We start from the raw sequence: 21,565 nt of genomic DNA, 5'->3' as shown, positions 1-21,565 counted from the left end.
GTGAAACCCAAAAGGAGATTTTAGTAAGAATGTATGAGAAGCAGTTTTTTTTTTTTTTTTTTTTTTTTTTTTTTCATAACAAAAGTGATAATGATGTACTCTACTTATCCCCTTAAAGGGATAGGTCACCTAAAAAAATCTGTCATCATTTACTCTCCTCATGTCATTCCAAAACTGTATGACTTTCTTTCTTCTGTGGAACATAGAAGTATTTTGTATGTTTCAACTGTTAACTTGTCCATGCAATGAAAGTCACTGGTGTTCAAAACAACATTGGAACCAACTCACTTTTTCACTGAAATTACATATAAAGAATGTACTTAAGTCCTACTTAAGTGGGTCAAAAATAAGAACTCTTAAAGGGATAGTTCACCCAAAAATGAAAATTCTTTCATCATTTACTCACCCTCAAGTAGTTCCAAACCTGTATTAATTTATTTGTTCTGCTGTAAACAAGAGAAGAATGTCAGTAACCAAACAGATATCGCCCCCCATTTACTACCATAGTAGGTAAAATAAATACTATGGTAGTAAATGGGGGCGAGATCTGCTTGGTTACAAAACATTCTTCCAAATATCTTACTTTGTGTTCAGCAGAACAAAGAAATTTATAGAGGTTTGGAACTACTTGAGGGTGATTAAATGATGGCAGAATTTTCATTTTTGGGTAAACTATCCCTTTAAGTTCAATTATCTGTATTTAAAATAAATGTAAATTATAATACATTTTCATTTTATTGTAAATAACATGCAATTAACCCATTTGTGCCCAAATTTTTCTGAATGATTTCATGCATATAGTCCTGTTAATAGTGTCCTCTGTGAACATGTTCTGCATTTATTTTCTCCAGGTTTTTGTTTTTTTTCTTTAAAAACGTATTTGAATGTGCGGCAACTATAGTTGCCGGTGGGCAAATATGTTGTATACACCCCTTGAATGTAAAATTTGAATAGAATGACAACATTTATGCATCTAACTCAAAATAACTGCTTTCAACAGATCAACAGATCAATCAAAGTCGATGAACATTCGATGTGAACACAAAAAAGATGATCTAGATTATAATCTCTTGAATATGAAAACAAAACAAACAACAAATACATTAGTCTTAAAGTGGTGGAACATAGTGCAGAACAAAGTGCAGCCATTAAGTTGCTCCAACAGAGCATTGTGTATCAGAAAAGTTAAATTACATTGTTCATTAGAAAAAATAACTCCTATATGTGATCCTGGGCCACAAAACCAGTACACACGGGTATATTTGTAGCTATAGCCAACAATACATTGTATGGGTCAAAATGATGAATTTTTTTCTTTTATGGCAAAATCATTAGGATAATAAGTAAAGATCATGTTCCATGAAGATATTTTGTAAATGTTCTACTGTAAATATATAAAAAATTCTTTTTGTGAATGGATATACATTGTTAAGGACTTAATTTGAACAACTTTAAAGGCGATTTTCTCAGTATTTAGATTTTTTTGCACTTTCAGATCCCAGATTTTCAAATAGTTGTATCTCGGCCAAATGTCCTATCCTAACAAACCATACATCAATGGAAAGCTTATATATATTCACCTTTCAGATGATGTATAAATCTCAATTTAAAAAAAAAATTGACCCTTATGACTGGTTTTGTAGTCCAGGGTCACATATAACAAACAAACAAAAAACAAAAAAATAAATACACAAATAACAATATATATCAATATAAAATATTATGAAAGCAAAAGGAACTAAACAAGACCAATAACCTTGATTTATTAACCCATTAAACACAGTATACCCCATTTCCCCATGATGTATGTACTTACAAGTCATTTGCCCACCGGCAACTATAGTTGCCGCTTGGACTTTTGACTAAGTATACAAAAAACTATAGATCTCTTGTAAGATTTGTTTTGTTTGGATGATTCTAGAGACCCTCATAGATATATGTATGTGACCAAAAAATTCTTAATATTAACATGAAAATTACTTTTCTTTTGCATGTCATTGAGACATAAAACATGGAAAACATCCAAAAAAATACTTACAATAGGAAAATGACAACCATACACTGCGGCAACTATAGTTGCCGGTGGGCTAAAATGGGTTTTAGTATTTGAAAACATTACATTAATTTTGCACTCAAGTATATTCTATTTCTGTACTCTTTTTTTAAAAATGTGCTCATTTTTATCAAGGAAATGACAGATTTTTTATTTTCATGGTGATTGCAAAAGAAGACGTAAATGCATAATGAGTATGTTTATGTTTCTTCGCATCCTGTCATTGCAGGTTTCTTCCTGTCGGAGGCGGGTATGAGTGAGTGTGAAGTGTGTGAATGTCACTCGGTCGGAGCGGTGGGGCGGGTGTGTGCTGCCCACTCAGGGCAGTGTGTGTGTGCTCACCCATCACTGACTGGTCGCAGATGCGATCAGTGCCAGGATCTCTTCTTTGGATTTAATCCAAGTGTTGGCAGGTCAGTGCTATAGTCTAACACCCTTATTTCGGTCATGTTCGAGAAAGACGTTTTCATTTATTACCATGCAGCAAGATATATCTTCAAGTAAAAGAGAACAGTGTAAATCACCATCAAAAATGACTCCAGACCTCCCTCCCGTCACCGAGACTGAACACTAGTGAATAAAGCCCATTTAGAAAATCATGCACATCACTTTTCATAGCGATTTGAGCCAGTTAGCTGCTTACTGGCCCACGGGTTCAGGCAGAGCCAGCAAAGGTCAAATTAGCCATTAAAGTCTCCCGCCTCTAAACGAGGCTGCATTTTAATGCTCTCTGCATAGTTGATTTGTTGGATACATCAATTAGGTTGTAAATACATCATATGTTAGCTGTCTTAATGATATACTCCAAAGCAGCTCCCCAGCTTGAACATATGGCCTAAGTTGGGGATGGAAAACTTGGCATTCTCAGGAGTCAGTGGATTGGAAAATTATTTTTCATGTTTTTCTTCCCTCGTTTCCTACATACGGCAGATTTTCTTTTGATGATTTTTATATTTAAGTCTTGGTGGTTTGGTTGAAGTCTCATTGAATGACCTTCCTGAAGGCTTGTAGGAGATGGTTAACTACTCCAGCCATGCTGGGTGAAGAAAAGGAACAGTGGGGGACATCGCTTCCCATATTAACCATCGTTTACCTTTTAAGTGTTCTCCCCCTCCCAAAAAAAATTAAAAATGTGATGTTGGGATGCGCAGTAGGTAGGGAGAACATTAATTGTTGGCTGGTGAGATGCAAATAGCATGAGCGTGTGTTTTCAATGCATCAACAACAGGGCTACCGGACATCACAAATTGTTAATCCATACGAGTCGTGACAGATCACTGCATACGCAATCCATCCAGCTGCACTCTTTCGCCCGGTAAGGATGAAAAATGAACTATTTAAACTGATTAGAGGGGAAGCTTGAACTGCATCAGGAGATCCTACACAATAAAGATTTCTTTATCTAAATATTATAAACTCATTTGTCCGCCTCGGAATCAATAAGACGATGCATCTTATTTTGTTTTCTTTTATTGGTTCACCCGCTGCGGACCACCTAACAGAGGTAGTTAAAAACCCACAATATGGTTAGGGAAGATTAGCCATCACAGAAAATGACAAACATAGGCTACATGGAGAATGGTGCATGGCTAATCATTTAACCTTGGGGGGAAAAATTTTATTTTACAGAAGTGTAGGTCATATTCTTATCTGCTCACTGTTTTTTTCATGTTGCTGGTCAAACTTGTTCAATTTCTTGTCTGCAAACTTTCCAGCTCTATTTGCAACACCTGTTCTAGACAAACATGGAGGCGCAATCTGGAGTCATTTATTTGATAGCTGCAAGCTACTGATATATTTCAAATATGGAGAATGTAAGCATGTGGAACATAGCAATATTGGTCCTGATCACAGAATTTGATACATCAGCTGGCTTCATTTTTGCATGACGGGGGAAGGAAAAAAAAAGTTCACTGTCTCCTTCTGAGGAGTCAAGGTCGAACCACATTGGGAAACGGGTGGCTTAGCCCAAAACGCCCCTCTAGTTGACAGAACAAATTTTCAGCTCATTAAGAGTCTGTGGCTTTTATCAGCTGCTTTCGAGGGTGTCAGGCGCTTGGCCCCCACATCACCCGCTGCTGGCCCCTCAGGGCCTTTCCTCCTCCATCCCCTACACCCCTCCCAGAAGTGTCACTGACAGGTGACTGTGAATGCCTCCATTTAGTCAAAGTGTCCCCCTTCCCACACAGTCACACACGCACTAACATGCACACATTCACTTTTTGCAACTCTTCGTATCTTGGCCAGTCGGAGAGACTCACAGTTTTTTGTAAATAAAACTGGACTTGTTACTTTTGGTTAATTACCTGATTTCATGTCCTCTACGGACATGGACAATGTCAAAGGAAGTGATACTGTTTTTTATCTTATGAAAATGGTTTTTTGTGTCTCTTGTGATCTTCATGTATCTAGGTGTGAGCCGTGTGGATGTGATCCTGTGGGGGGGGTTCAATGGCACGTGCCACTCCCAGACGGGGCAATGCTTGTGCAAGCTTTATGTGACCGGAGATAAATGTGATGCCTGTGTGGAGGGAGCCAGTCACATGGATTCAGACAACTACCTGGGCTGCAGTAAAGGTCTGATTCAATATATACTTTAAGTATATTTTAATAGCAGTGTTATTTTAGTATTATTTATATACTATTATTGTATTTATCAATATATTTTTTTTTTAGTTTTTAGAAATTTTGATATGTGCTATTGTCAATTTTTTTTTATATATTTCCATTTAGCTTTCATTTATTTTTATTTTAGTACTTTATTTCAGTTAGTTAACAAAGCAGCATTTGTAATTTTTGTTTAATTAAAGGTGCCCTAGATTCAAAAATTGAATTTACCTTGGCATAGTTAAATAACAAGAGTTCAGTACATGGAAAAGACATACAGTGAGTCTCAAACCCCATTGTTTCCTCCTTCTTATATAAATCTCATTTGTTTAAACGACCTCCGAAGAACAGGCGAATCTCAACATAACACCGACTGTTACGTAACAGTCGGGGTGTACGCCCCAATATTTGCATAATGCCAGCCCATGTTCCCAACATTATGAAAGGGATTACACAAGGGTAGCCAGTTAACGTCAAGCTGCACACAGCCGAATCATCAGACTAGGTAAGCAAGAACAACAGCGAAAAATGGTAGATGGAGCAATAATAACTGACATAATCCATGATAGCATGATATTTTTACTGATATTTGTAAATTGTCTTTCTAAATGTTTCGTTAGCATGTTGCTAATGTACTGTTAAATGAGGTTAAAGTTACCATCGTTTCTTACTGTATTCACAGAGACAAGAGCCGTCGCTATTTTCATTTTTTAAACACTTGCAGTCTGTATAATGCATAAACACTTCATTCTTTATAAATCTCTCCAACAGAGTAGCATTAGCCACGGAGGACAGCCTCAAATTCACTCAGAATAAAACTTTAACATCCAAATAAATACTTTACTCACATAATTCGAAGCATGCATACAGCATGCATGGCGAACATCTTGTAAAGATCCATTTGAGGGTTATATTAGCTGTGTGAACTTTGTAAATGCGCTGTAATATAGTCGACAGCTCGTGTGGCAGGGAGCACGCGATTTAAGGGGGCGGCGCCGAGTGTAAATCAGTGCATTGTTAATGATGCCCCAAAATAGGCAGTTAAAAAATTAATTTAAAAAAATCGATGGGGTATTTTGAGCTGAAACTTCACAGACACATTCAGGAGACACCTTAGACTTATATTACGTCTTGTGAAAAAGCATTCTTGGGCACCTTTAAAGTTTTTCCAGTAACACTTTAATTTAGGGTCCTATTCTCCCTATTAACAAGTTGCTGATTAGCATGCATATTACTAGGATATTGTCTGTTTATTAGTACTTATAAAGCACATATTAATATAAGAATATTGTCATGCCTTTTTCTGCATGACCATATTCTACATCCCTTAATCCTACCCAATACCTAAACTTAACAACTACCTTACTAACTATTAATAAGCAGTAATTAGGAATTTATTGAGGCAAAAGTCATAGTTAGTTAATAGTAAGATTTGGATACTAATCTAAAGTTTGACTGATTTTCCTCTTATATTTATATTTCAGCAATACTGATTAAATGCTTATTCTTGTGAACATGTTTATATTAATAATTCGCAATTGATTTCAAGTTTTACTTTAGCATGTTGCTAAGCTAATGGCACAATACTGCAATAAGCATAACAACATATGCGCAATATAAATAATACATTTTAATGATGATTAATGAAATTGGAGTTTTTGCTGCTTTCGTGTTCATGTTGAGCTCTGGGTTGCACTTATGCGCTCATACTTTATTTATTTTCCCAAATATAAATTGGTTTTGGAGTAAGTAGCTGGAATTTATTAACTTTGAAAGTATGTTCATTGCTGTCATCCATGGTACAAGATGTTAAGCATGATTTTGCCTGAAATTAAAGGCAAGTGGCTAAAAGAATGGCAGGCTCTTCGATATATCCTACCTCATCTTTGGTTTTTAATAGGAAATACTTCAAGATAGAAAAGAGAACTTGTCAAACCATGTCACCGGAGTTTAAGGAACTTTATTTGAGCGCCTTAATGATAGTAAATTTCTTTGGCTCAACACACCATTTGGCTCAAAAACAGGAAAATGCCTCTTATACATCACATCACAGAGTTTCTTTGTTGTAGTGACTGTAATTTAAATGCAGATTTTACCAATATAGTCAAATTGCTTTCCAAGTTTAAGGCAAGAGAAGCATACCTAAGGTCAGAACTCACTGCCGTCACTCAAATGATGTGATATTTACGCTGCACTTATTACATACTTTATTCAAAATACTTACAGGAGCTGACACTCAAATTTAATCATGTTGCATCCTTCTGTTATAGCTGAACATTTCTATATTTTATACCCCTTCTGGGTTCAGTGTATATCTATTTTATAAACATTCAGCATGTATAATGAAAGGTGACCTGTTTATGGGTCTATATGTGTTTAGAGCATACAGCACTTAGCCTCACAGAGACTCTCAAAGCCCTAATGTGTCCCTCCAGTACAGTGTTTTTATTAAGTTAGCATTTTTTACATGTAACAAATGATTGTTGCTCTTGTAAATTTATAGTCCATTTTCCCTGTTAGCTAGCATTTGTGGTGCTTTAACCTTGTGTCTTCCACCTCTTTACTGTAGTTCTTTTTCACGGATTTATCACCAATATGTACTGTCTTAAACCACTTCTGTTCAGATCCCCGACAGCAGCCTCCTCCCCTCGGCCGGGTTCTGAACTCCACAGCCATAGAGCTGAGCTGGAGAGCCCCTGACTCCCCCAACAGCAATGCACTGACATACATGCTGCTCCGAGATTCAGAGATCATCCAGATCAGCTATAGCCAGCACCCATTCGGTTAGTCAGAATAATACAGATTTTCTGAACGTCAAATGTTTTATGGTGCTGCCATTATGTCTTTGCCTGTATATATAATTTAATATTGTGTTCTGGAATTAAATGATACTTTAACTCTGTGCCCTAATCAAATGTGATGCAATAATGTTGATAGATTAAAATTATATAAAATAGAAGACCCTGCAGACTCTCATTACTGTATTAATTTGACCTTTTTATGACAAAGCAAGATTAGTTCAAGTAGTTCAAAATGTCATGTGGTGTGAATCCCCAAAGACAATCAATGTTTTTTTAAATATATTATTAATTCATATATATATATATATATATATATATATATATATATATATATATATATATATATTTATACAACAGTTCTGTCTGGTTCTCGAATCTGATTGGCTGATAGCCGTGCGATATTTCAGTGATAACAGCACTCCTACCTTTTCACCGTTTGTATCACTCCGCTAGAAGTGACCGTCATAGGAAGTAGTGCTGCACAAAAGAGGGTTTTAAAGACACTCCGTTGTTGTTCTTATTTATTTACTCACTCGTGCCGTCGAACTGTTGTATAAACACAATATCACACAGGTAGCCGTGCGATATGGCTGTACAGTATATCAGCACGCTGTGATTGCCTACGGACGAATCACAGCCGTGCTGATATGCAGCCATACTGTTTGTAAAAATAAAGATATTAATCAAAAGTGACAGTAAAGTCATTTAAAACTTACCAAAAAAATGCCAATAAATCAATAAATTTACCAATAAATGCTGTTTTCAGTTTTCTATTAATCGAATCCTGATATATTGTAATGTATCATGGCTTTCACAAAAATATTAAGCAGTACAACTGCTTTCATCATTGATAATAATAAAAACAGTTTCTCAAACATTTTAAAATATATTTTATATAAATTGTAATAATATTTCACAATATTACAATTTTTACTTGACCTTGAAAAATGTATTACTAGGCCTTGAGGACTATAAGAGACTGACCCCTGAACTTTTGAATGGTAGTGATGTCATCATTAACATTGTCATCAGCACCAAAATCTCATTTGACAGCTTCCTCTTTCTCATTCTCATACAGGAACTATGCATTACACAGATGCTGATTTGTCCCCTTACACAACATACTCTTACCAGCTCATCACCAGTAATATCCGTGCTAACACCAGCAGTGCCGCAGTCAGATTACGCACCCTGTCGGCTGTACCCGAGCAAGAGGAGCTCCAGTTAACCCTTGTGGGTCGAGCCAAGCCCACCAGCGCTTCCTTTAACTGGACAGAGCCCTTGAACACCACTGGTCCAATAGACAGCTATACCCTGAGCTCGATACAGGATCTGACCGGAGAAGAGAGGATCCACTACACAGGACTTCAAACAGAGGCTACTGCTGAGGAGCTGCAACCCTTCACTCGATACAACTTCAGTCTGCAGGCTTGCACTAACGGAGGCTGTACTCGCAGCGAGAGTCTGATCGTACTTACCGCTCAGATACCTCCCCAGCAGCAGCCTGCACCCAGAATCACAACCCTAGGGTCCTCTCAACTCAAAGTGGACTGGGAACCTCCAGTGTTACCCAATGGTACTGACACACTTAGAGCATTTTTTTTTTTTTACTGTTTTTAAACTGGGGCACTTTGAAAAATGGGGGGCACACATTAAAGGTGCCATAGAATTGAATTTACCTTGGGATAGTTGAATAACAAGAGATCAGTACATGGAAATGACATACAGTCTCAAACACCATTGTTTCCTCCTTCTTGTATAAATCTCATTTGTCTAAAAGACCTCCGAAGAACAGGCGAATCTCAACATAACACTGACTGTTACATAACAGTCAGGATCATTAATATGTAATATGTACATATGTTTTAGTGATATTTGTAAATTGTCTTTCTAAATGTTTCGTTAGCATGTTGCTAATGTACTGTTAAATGTGGTTAAAGTTACCATCATTTCTTACTGTATTCACGGAGACAAGAGAGCCGTCGCTATTTTCATTTTTAAACACTTGCAGTCTGTATAATGCAAATGCAACACAACTTCATTCTTTATAAATCTCTCCAACAGTGTGTAATGTTAGCCTTAGCCACGAAGCACTATCAAACTCATTCAGAATCAAATGTAAACATCCAAATAAATACTATACTTACATGATGCATGACGAACATTTTGTTAAGATCCATAGAGTCGCGAGCTCGGGGGCAGGGAGCACGAGGATTTAAAGGGGAAGCAGCCTGAATCGGCGCATATTTAATGATTCCCCGAAATAGGCAGTTACAAAAATTAATAAAAAAAATCCATGGGGTATTTTGAGCTGAAACGTCACAGACACATTCAGTGGACACCTTAGACTTATATTACATCTTGTGAAAAACCATTCTAAGGCACCTTTAAGGCATGGGTATATGTTAGTGGTTCTCAAACTTTTTGAATTGAAGGCCTCCAATTGTACACAATATTTTATTAGCCCCAATTGTCTAACACAATACTTGATTAGCCACGATATTTGGTTAATTTACCACAATTATTTTTGAGATTTTTTAGAAGTTTCAAGAACTATTTTTACTTTATTAAAACAATAGTTGTTGAGGGGGGAAATTATATACAGTATATATAAAAAATTCAGTTATTTTTTTTTTCCCCTTAACTAAATTATTTTAAGTCATCCTGCAGCTCCCTTAGAATTTTGATGAGGACCCTCAATGGGCCCCAGTCTCCTGGTTGAGAACTAAAGCTGTGCACACACTTAACGTTTGTAAGGCCGATTATGAATGTAAATTGATACTTATGACTGATCACTCTCAAACGTGTCCAGTCAGAGCCAGTTGCGTTCAGTCTGCGATTACAGTCGGTGTTCAATTTCCATGTGTGAGTATATAAATCGGCTCCAGACGAAGGAAACAATCGGTATGTGTGTTCAGTTCAGTCTTAGAATGTTTCAGCTAATCGTTAGGTGTGTCCCCGGCTTAATGCGTTCCCATTGTTATAATGAACGCTATTCCCTGATTTTTACATATTTTTGGGGTATTTTGTTTTATTTGATATCATTTTTTTGTCTTCCACCAGACCTAATATGATGAAACAAAATAAAATAAATAAATAAATAAACAGCTTATGACATTCCTAACCCCACACTGATTGGTACTAGGATGTTAAATGTATTTTTTAAATTTAAATATTCAGATAGATTAAACAGATCAGTCATAAAATTTCTCTCTACTTTTTTTTTTAATTTAGAGGGAGTATGATTTTGTTAGACATCATTTATTTAACAGTGATTCCATGGCGGAGCAGAAATGCTCTTCTGCTCTGTCGTAGCTTCCCTTTTAGCTGTCTCCAGCTACATCATTACAATAATGAGAAATACTATTATAGAGATGCCATTTGATCTCAGCCAGGATGAAAATTAATTCCTTACGAACTTTAATCTACAACCAAGAGGCTTGATTAAGGCTCAGCCCATGCTTCATTTCGCAATATAAACTGATGGGACTGTGCGCCGCAAAGAAACATTTCATATTTAAAACAGTTGATTGCTGCATACAATTATGTATTGTGTCTCGCGCCATTGAAAGCGTCACAAAATAGCCCTCTGTATATCAATGACTTTTAATGCCAGTTATCATGCTTTTTGCCAAATTAGCTCATTAACATGGACCATTATAAAGTGCCCTTAGAGGATTCTCTCAATGAATTTCTTCTCAGTTTAATTGTGTCTATCTGATTCTCTCTGTCTGCCTCTCTTTTCTACATAATTTCATGCAGCAGCTGTAATTGTGTATTGTCAATGGCCAGTCTTACATCTCAATATCATCTGCCTCTTTCTGAGGCTTAATAAGGGATTGTGGAGGAAGGTATTGGCATATGTAGGTTTCATGCATCTCTTTTTTTCTCTCTCCAGGTATAATTATCAGGTATGAGCTCTTTATGCAGCAGCTGAACGAGTCGCAGAGAAATGCCACCAGTCACAGTCCAGAGCAAAGGGTTTTCCTCAGTAGTGGCTGGCTGAACCCACGGCCATCGATGAGTTCAGCCAACGAGAATGCTCTAACACCACCTGAGAGCAGTGCGGTGGTGTCGAATCTAGAAGCATTTTCCACCTACCGCTTCAGAGTGCTCACGGTCAACATGGCCGGCAGTACCCTGTCAGAGTGGGCAGTGGGACGTACCGCAGAAGGAGGTCAGTTGAAGAAAGAAAGCCATTTAAACATTTAAACAAAAACCAATGCTAAACTATGATGACTGTAACTATATAAAATGAAATGAAACTTTGTATTAAATTTTAAAAATCACTTTTGTTACGGACGGCTCATTTCATTTTGTTTTATATCCAAAGAGATTATGAAACAAATTATCTTGAACAACACTCAAAACAGTTCGAAATAAACAAGTATAGCATTTCATAGGCCACAAACGCGGCTCCATCCCGCAGAGAAAATCCTGCATCTTCAGTCTTTATTTAGATGGGAGCCCTGGAGAATTGATTTTGAGGAGATGCTTATTAAGCAGAGAAAGAATAGGTGGCTAGTGTTACAGCGTAGAATGACAGTTCCTGAAAAACGGAAATGAGGAATTAGCATAAACATGTGAGGGATTGTTTATGTGGGATAAATTTTCACCGCAAGTGCTTCACAGGAAGGAACCCATCCAGGCTTTCTCTTTGATTTCAAAGAGAAGACAGCTGAAGCTCCATTTAGTGTTTCTGTCAACTTCCTCTCTATATTTTGACACTTAGAGGGAGGTGTACTTTATATTTTTATATCTGGCCATGTTTTTGTTTGACGAGATGCACTTGAGTTTGCAGATTTCTTTGTCAAAGGTTGTGTTAAGAGGACAACCCAACAGCTGTTTGAAGTGAGTTAGGATTGAACAGTGTAGAGCAGAATCATTTTGTCAGTTATTTTATAAAGAAATTAGAATTTATAAATATGCTATTCCATGGAATAATAATATTTTATTTATTTATTTTTTCCATTATTTAGCGTTATATTCAGTAAAAATATATTACCTTACCCAGCAATTAAACATCATTGTTATTATTCTGTTTTCTTCTGAGACTATTTTTTTTAACTCTAACTCCTCCTAGAGCTTTAAAGGATTAGTTCACTCAAAAATGAAAATTCTGTCATTTATTACTCACCCTCATGGCGTTCCACACCCGTAAGACCTTTGTTCATCTTCAGAACACAAATTAAGATATTTTAGTTGAAATCTGATGGCTCCGTGAGACCTTCATAGGGAGCAATGACATTTCCTCTGTCAAGATCCATAAAGGTACTAAAAAAATATTTAAATCAGTTCATGTGAGTACAGTGGTTCAATATTGATATTATAAAGCGACGAGAATATTTTTGGTGCGCCAAAAAAACAAAATAACGACTTATTTAGTGATGGCCGATTTCAAAACACTGCTTCAGGAAGCATCGGAGCATAAATGAATCATTGTGTCGAATCTGCAGTTCGGAGTGCCAAAGTCACATGATTTCAGCCGTTTGGCGGTTTGAACCACGATCCGAATCATGATTCGATATACTGATTCATTGTGCTCCGATGCTTCCTGAAGCAGTGTTTTGAAATCGGCCATCACTAAATAAGTCGTTCTTTAGTTTTTTTGACACACCAAAAATATTCTCGTTGCTTTATAATATTAATATTGAACCACTGTACTCACATGAACTGATTTAGATGTGTTTTTAGTACCTTTATGGATCTTGAGAGAGGAAATGTCATTGCTCAATATGAAGGCCTCACGGAGCCATCGTATTTCAACTAAAATATCTTAATTTGTGTTCTGAAGATTAACAAAGGTCTTACGGGTGTGAAACGGCATGAGGGTAAGTAATAAATGACAGAATTTTCATTTTTGGGTGAACTAACCCTTTAATGCTACAAGCACCAAACTCTTTGAGTGTTCTGAAGTTTGTTGCTATATCTTTTCTAACTGATCAGACTTATGGTTTTCTTATAAATTACGATTAAAATTCCAAAAATACCATAAATTTGCATTGGCTGCAATACTAATGCTGTCCTATAGAGGGGCAACAGGATAAGACACCTATTATTATGTCGACTCTTTAACTCTCCATTTTCATCAGTTAAAATGACAAATAAATGCATACCTCGAGAGCACTCCACAAGTTATGTTTGTTTATATACCATATGGATACTCAGTGTTGATCGGATGAATGCACGTTATGAACAGTTTATTGTACAGGTAAGTTAATCGCCGTTCTAAACTAATGTGCTGCGACATTGTAGCACACGCACACACATACAGACACACATCACGTGCAGATCGCACACACACAGAAATGTTCAAGAGTGCAGAAACGCTTTTTCCTGTGATTTATTAATAAAATAGCTTAGAAACTGAAAAATTATAGTATATATTTCTTTCTGGTTTTGAAGTAACTAAAACACACAGCTTCACTATTAGTAGAGAGACGCTGCGCAGACAGGTAGGATTAATTCACACGCGCAATCGCTCTCTCACTAATGCATTCAAATAAATGTAATCTTACTGTGCTAGTTTATCTGTATCTGATCTAGACAGACAAAATAACCCATAGACAAAAGACAACATAGACAAAATAACTGATTAAAATGCAATAAAAAACAAAATAAAGAAACTTAATTCCAGTATTCTCTCAAACAAGTCTTAATTTTTTCCTAATTTTGTGAATTAGTGTCACAAGTAAGTTAACTTGTTGGAAAAACAAGACAAAAATGCTGATTAGGAAAATATTTCATTGTTTTGATGAATCATCTGTTCTGCCCCACAGTACCAGAGTACATGCCCCCTCCTCAAGTGTCTCCTGTGTCCTCGTCCTCACTCAGAGTGAGCTGGGAAACGCCACAGGACAAAGATGTCAGGGGCGAAGTGACTGAGTACAGAGTCAACCTTCACCAAGAACAAATGTCCAACCCATATGCTCCACCTATAGTATCTCAGGTATCCATTGCAGCACATTAAACTTTTTTCTTGATAGAAAAGGGCCACTGCCAGAATATTTACTATACTTTGCCTCATGCATCACACAGAACACTTCCCATTGCTCCATTTTTTCAAGCAAGTTTTTCTTTTCCACTTTCTTTAATATCTGTTGCTATATTGATAAAGAAAGTTTACATAGAAATGAAAAAAGCTTTTTCTTTTTGACCCCAATAACCTTCATTTCTGTCCAGTTTCATAATTCCATAGCTTGTGGCTTGTGTCCCAGTATGCATGTGGCGTGGGCTGAACTGTCCAAAAAGGTCTCCTCTATTACTCATGTGAATCTTTGTGTTTCTTTTTCTTCGTTCGGGTAGCAAACCTTTAAAGGTTAAAGTAGTGTCATGTCCTGCATGTTAGTCTGTATTTAAAGCACTGTTTTCCATATCAGAATCACCTTTCCTGTCTTCGTGGCAAATGTTTCAAGGATGTTTTTTGAGATTACTTTTCTTGAACAATCCTCTTTTTAATTGGATTTCATTATCTTAGATTTTAATTAGTTTGATAAGTGTATGTTAGCATTGATGTTTTCCATCAGTAATCTACAGATATGCACTTTTTTAATAAATATGTCAGGTCAGTCAGGTATTGAATGCTCTGGGGGTGTGATCTATGCAGTGTGTGTCTACACGTGTACATTCTTATGAGCGGTTGAAAAGATCTAGCTTTTTTTTTAAGTTTTGAGAACTGAATGAGCTTCTGTTGGCATATTCAGTTGCTGAAATGTTGCTTGTACTTACTGAGAACTGTTTTCAACACTGCATACAGTCAACACTTACTGTACAACTGAGCAATCTTAGGAAAATCAAACACGCTTTCCTAGATTGTTTCTGTCTTTGATAAGAACAATTGGGTAAACCGATTCATTTAGGAAAGTGATTGTTTAAAATGGTTTGCATTTTGTTATCAGTAATGTACATTAGGGTGTTTGTCGCATTTTCTGTTATTTAGTTCATTTCTGTTATTTGGTTAATGTTCATTGCATAAAATATCACAGAATCACACACACTTCACTCAGGCTGTTTGTGAAATTACGCCTCACAGAAAGTTTTCAAATTACTTTGTAAGTTATTAAATAAAGCAATATGAATTTTACCTAGAGCTGCATGATTCTGGATAAAATGAAAATCACAATCTTTTTGGTTTCAAATAGAGATCAAGATTCTCCCACGATTCTGAATATTAAACTAAGTGAAGTTAATAAACGTAATTTCGGGAGGAGTACGCCCATCTAATCTTCCAATGAATACCAAGGTATAAAACCAGCATCTTACCTCTTCCTGTTGTTAGTTCTTTTGGCATCCCTCCTCCTCCCCTTCTCCTCCTTTTGTACTTATTTTTGCCTGTTATAGGGGGGCAATCGGAGCTCAAGTAGGATATTCTTTCTGAGTCCCTCTATAGCAGACAGCAAGCCAAATCTGTTTACCACTTACGCTAAGATTATATGGGCACACGAACTTGGGAAACAAAATAACATGTAATTCACTAGAGGTTCTGACAATATATTAATTGCTGGACTCTAATTGCTGGAAAAATGTTTCATTCATTTGAATGAATTATTTAAAAAAAAAATGGTTTTGAATGAACACAATGACTCATTAATAAATACTTGTTTCATTACTTGATGAATTAGTGTTTTTGACGGAATCTTTTGAATAAATGATTCGATGACAAATACATTTTTAACAGTCACCAAGATGTAATTGATACAACCGTTATTTGAAGCGCCAAGTTAGTTTAAAAAGGTAGTTTGCTCTATTTTGATCGCTATTGTAGACATCAGTGTTTATATCCTAAATTTAAACTTTTATCTAAATACTTCTGTGATAATTTGAATATTTGTAACACAGAAATAACTACTGTGTGGTCCAAAACTGCCCTCTCTGGCTCAGCATGGCAGCACAATCACTGATTTGAATGTTCCAGTATGATTGTATCAAAGGTTTAATAGACACGGGCGAATCATTGTAATTAATAAAATAAGATTGCTTGGGTGTTCGAATCAAGATTGCAATCTTTTTACGATTAATCATGCAGCTCTAACTGTACCTCACCTTCAGCATTATAATTATTTTACCCACACTGGACACTGCATGTCATGCCATACCTCTCAGGGATGGCAGATGCCCGTCTTTAGTCCAATCTCTTCAACATGAGATTGGTTTCTGATTAGATCGGCAAAATGAGAGATCGCCATTCCAATCATTAAGAAGCGATTATCGGCAGATAGTGATCGGTAGCCGATCAATCGGAGCAACCCAGTATAATACAATGTTGGTAGTATAGCCTATGTAAATGAACAATGTTTACTCTTTGTCCTTGTTACCTGGACTGAGAAATGTCCCTTTAATTTGTCAGCAAAAGTCGGCCAGATGAAGCAGAATGAGGATGAAGAAATGCAATTCGGCACACTTTTGACAGCTCTAGGACTTTAGTGAAAACTACAGATTGTATTTCTGCATTTTTTTTCCATGCTCATGGACAGTTGGATCGACAGAGGGTTGTTAACAAAACAGTTAATGTAAGAGTAAGTTTATCATTGAAAATTAATACAATTTGTCTACTATTAAATCAGCATTATGTTAAAAATGGAACACTATGGCAACAGCCTTCTTACCTGTACATTGCAACGTTTTGCTTTGGGGGATTGAGCAGAAGGTGCACCCCGTTCCTTTTCTTCCAAACTTTCTCATCCCCCTTCTCCCCCATTTGGCTTAAAATACTGTGTTGATAGTCATCCAGTTTGAACTAAAAACTAAAAACACAGAGGTTCTTCAGATTTTCCGTAGCAGTGTTCTCTCCATATTTACAATTCTTTGTGGCCTTTAGTCACTGCCTACAATGCTCTGGATCCTTCAGTGGAAACTGAAAATAACTCACTTCCGCTAAATGTTTACTCTTTGAATTCTTGCAACTGGGAACTGTACAAGTCTGCAGCATTTTGATTAAAAGTTTGCCAAGAAGTATTTCCTACTCAAGTATTTGACTTTGGTCAAGCCTATTCAATATGAGCCGGCTGGGAGTGGCCTTGGGCAGCAACATGCCCAGTCCATTATGTGTGCTAAAGACAACAGCCTCTTTTCTGTGTTTTCTCTTGTGAAGTAGCACCAATTTAAAAAATAACTGCTTTTCTACTGCAAAGGAAGCTACGTTTTATTAAAAAGACCACTTGGCCAATGCTGAATTACCGCTTTATGTGTGAAATTGTGAGTTACGCAGTGTAATATGTGTGTTTTCATGTTTCAGGTGCTGTATAGTGGATCAGCACAGGAGCGGAGCTACACTGCAGGAGGACTGAAGGCCTATGAGGAGTACAGTTTTACTGTAACCGTGTGCAACAGACAGGGCTGCGTGAGCAGTCCACCTGCGTCAGACCGAACTCTGGCCTCCGGTCGGTACCATCTCTAACATCTACATCCAATGTACCTTACAAGCAGCCATTGATGTGATGTTTTGAGGTCTATGTTCTGAATCTTTACTTCAGCTCTCATTTTCATCACTTTCAAATCTTTACTGATTGGTTTAAAATTCTCTATCATGAATGCTACTTCATCCCTGATACAAGAACCAATCACGTTCTACTTTTAAGAAAAAATTCACCGTTTATAATGGAGTGCACACACAGTATGTGTGTGCGGGCACTCAACATCCAATTAGGTGTGCGAGCTTCGATATATGTTGTCGTCGAAAGGAGAAAAACCTGAATAGGTGTTAATTCTTATGTTAATATTAATGAAGTGCCTTTAATGGAAAGTGTCTGTCATTGCTCATAGTCAGTTTATTGAATTGGTCTCCCTCAGTGAGGGCCGGGCCAGACCACCTTTAATTGTGTACGTAAACCCATCGGTGAACTGGAGCACATATGGTCTGCCCTGCTCTCAATTGAAAGAGGAAGTCTTTTATCTCAAAGGAATACAAACTAAAGCTATTTTAGATTCACTCTCAGGTTATCTCTATTATTTTCATACTTTAAAATTGATGAATTTTGAATAGTCAAGCAGTCAGAGGAAAGAAGGTTCGTTCTTTACGCAATTTCTGAAAGTGTGTCATCAAGAACACCATTTTATTTTTTATCAGGCTTTTCTGTTCTCTCTCTCTCTCAGTCAGTCGCTCTCTCATTTTTCCCTTTTATATAGTGGATGTAGATTTTAGTTTTATTCATATATAAATTTTATTTTTTTATTTTTTATTGAGGACCAAGATTTTGCACAGTATGCTCAATTATTAATGTGATATAGGAAAATTAACACTTTACTAACAGTGTAACACATGGATTAAACATTAAAAACCTCTTTTTTAAACTATATATTTGTAGAACAATTTGGCCAAAAATACCTTGTATATACAGCTTACCTTATATGTCTAGCTTAGCCTTTCCAGATTTGGGCTTTTCTTAATTGTACAGGAAGGAAATGCGTATACTTTCTGACAATGACCAGCCTCATTTCCCTTTTCAATTCTTTCCCTTTGCCTTTATTTTGCCATTTACACGACGACCCACGTGAAGGCTTAATGAGTTAAACCAACCCCTCAGACAGGATTCTCCACTCCGCTTCTAACTACTTCATTTGCGGACCAAGCCGAGAAATTCATTGTGCGGCAGTAAAAACAATTTACTGTTAATTACAAGGAGAAAAATGTGCCGTAGCGTTCTCCCCGATTGCCATGAATCACCGCACACTCCCGGAGATTTATAAGGAATATGTAAGTAGGATGAATTAGCAGGGTTTAATAACAGAGGCACAAATCATGCAGCCTTCAAGGGCCTTTAATTGATACAGTGGAATGTGATGGGCATGAATCAGTCAGGCTCGCAGCGTCGCTGTAACATATGGTCAGCTCAATATGCTGCAGCCGACAGAGCTGCCGATGTCATCGGCTCTTCCATATGGCAGGAGGGTTTTAACGCTTTGCGTCCGTTTATAGAATTATTATTGAAGGTTTTTTTGTTGGCATGGGGTATCAGTAGTTAAATTCTTATGCAAATATTTGCTTTGATTTTTTCATTTATATGGACTTGTACATCAGTTTTTATTGTGTGTATTTTGTGTGTTATTTTTTGGTTTAATATCATGTTGCTCTTTTTTTCCTTTATTTTTTCATATGAAAGCCCATTTTACGACCACTTAAGCTGAATTTGCCGTGTCTCCAATTCATTAATATTCCGCTTCCACACAAGTTTCTCTTAATGTCCTTACACACCTCCCGTACATTTGAACAAAAGCATGCTGACTAGCCCAACACAACCTGTTGTCTGGACCACTCAAGACTATGTCTCCCTCAAGCCTTGTTTTCGCCCAACACTCTGCCAGGATTTAATGTTGATGATTGCAATTTATTTGAGCCTTACCTCCGTTTTATGACTGTCTGTATACACAATGCACATCACTATTACATCAATGCACTATTAGACAGAATTACCATCTGTTCAAACCGAGAAGTCAGCATCTGCTTTCTCCGAGTGGAATGACATCAAATTGCTTTAAATAGCACACCACTGAAATGAACGGAGACACTTAAGTTATTCATATCTTTATAGCAGAATAATTAAACTGTAGATTAATGTCTCTCATAGCTATAGAACACAGTAGTGGAAATAAACACTCTTTGTTTCCAGTAATTTGGAATTTATGAGTCCGATTTGTCTTTTAATTCACATTCTTTGAGGCAATATTTAATTGTTTTTGATTTATCTTTACTAATATGCGCCACAATGTCAGTTTTCATTGAACAGACTTGAAAGATCTCGGCAAGCACAGTATTTGATATTTTGTGCCTGGTTGCGGTCAAGGTTTTGGTTCCATATAATCAATGAAAATTACATTAATCAACAAGGCAGAATGTGACAAAGATCAAAGAAATTTCTGCATGCATAGAGTAACTATTCAAAATCATTGTACACAATCCATTTAATTGTTGCTTGGCAAGCCGCCATGATTGGTTCAAATGCATAACATACACAATTTATAGCCCTGTCAGATGCAAGATTTATTTGAAGACATTTTTCTTTTTTCTTTTATGTATACTCCTGTTCAAAAGTTTGGGCTCTGTAAGGATGTTTTTGAAAGAAATCTATTGTGCTCCCCAAAGCTACATTTTGTTTGATCATAGCATTAATATTGTGAAATATAATTACAATCTGAAATAACTGTTTTCTAATTTATATTAAATTAAATGTATTCCTTTAATAGTAAAGCTGCAATTTCAGCAGCCATTACTCTTCAGTGTCACATGATCCTTCAGAAATCATTCTAATCATTCACATTCACACAGCAGCAGAAAACAGTTGTCAGTCCTGTATTTGAGTCCTTAATACAGTTACATTCACACACAGTACGGTTATTTACGGGAGTGACAACCGCATTCTATAACCAAACTCATAACCGTAAATTTTTAGGACTCACAACCGCATTCTCAGAAAGCCGCTCTCCCGAGGTGTTTTGTGTTTGGTTTCGCTTTCGGTAACTTACAGCGACAGAGATATGAGCAGCGCGTCATCTTAAGGTGGTTGATCCAGTCACTGTTCTCCACTGGAGTGGCTCCCGTCGGTTTTGTGCTTCTTTTCCAAATTCAAATCCTGTGTCATGCGCGAGACTTCGCAAAGGACGTGACACGCGAGTGCAACGGTTAAAGACTCTGGCTAGTGCATGTTTACATGCTGCTGTTGGTTAATGAAGTTTTGATGGATGAACTCACGGTTCAGTTAGTCTCTTGTCATGTCAAAAGTGATAAGACTTTTCAGTTTTATGGACGTCGCCATCTTTAATATTACGTTGGTCACTGTCGTTATGGTTACTAGCAAAGACTATAGAATATTGGTGCGTTCAAGTCTTCCTGGGAAGTTTGTATGTACGAGGTGGGAAGTCGTGTGTACGACAGTAGGTGCGTTCAAGTCACTTTCGTCGGAGTAAGATGGCGGTGTGCCTTCTCTAAAGTAATTACACAAAATAACAACAATTCTGCTTCTAGAAAATGTAGAGCAAAGAATGTGCATTAGTTGTATGTTGCTTTTTTATGTTTTTAATTAATTTATGAAGCCATTGTAAAATGTATTGTTACATATTACATTTTTATATTGTGATGCTATAGTATTTTTGCTGGGAATCAGCTTACTTC

At 36.7% G+C, this 21,565-nt stretch overlaps 1 protein-coding gene across 1 annotated transcript in view; it reads left to right on the top strand.

The window, feature by feature from the left end:
- ush2a (Usher syndrome 2A (autosomal recessive, mild)) overlaps positions 1-21,565 on the top strand; it is a 250,931-nt gene that overhangs the window by 47,431 nt on the left and 181,935 nt on the right. Inside the window, 8 exon segments of the mRNA XM_048191491.1 lie at positions 2,283-2,466; positions 4,466-4,493; positions 4,495-4,630; positions 7,285-7,443; positions 8,540-9,037; positions 11,360-11,638; positions 14,241-14,410; positions 17,696-17,840. Coding sequence (XP_048047448.1) covers positions 2,283-2,466; positions 4,466-4,493; positions 4,495-4,630; positions 7,285-7,443; positions 8,540-9,037; positions 11,360-11,638; positions 14,241-14,410; positions 17,696-17,840 — 1,599 coding nt within the window.

Source organism: Megalobrama amblycephala, linkage group LG5 (genome assembly GCF_018812025.1).
Source record: "Megalobrama amblycephala isolate DHTTF-2021 linkage group LG5, ASM1881202v1, whole genome shotgun sequence".
NCBI lineage: Eukaryota > Metazoa > Chordata > Actinopteri > Cypriniformes > Xenocyprididae > Megalobrama > Megalobrama amblycephala.
Note: the sequence above shows the minus strand (reverse complement) of the source record. Positions and strands in the feature narration are given on the sequence as shown.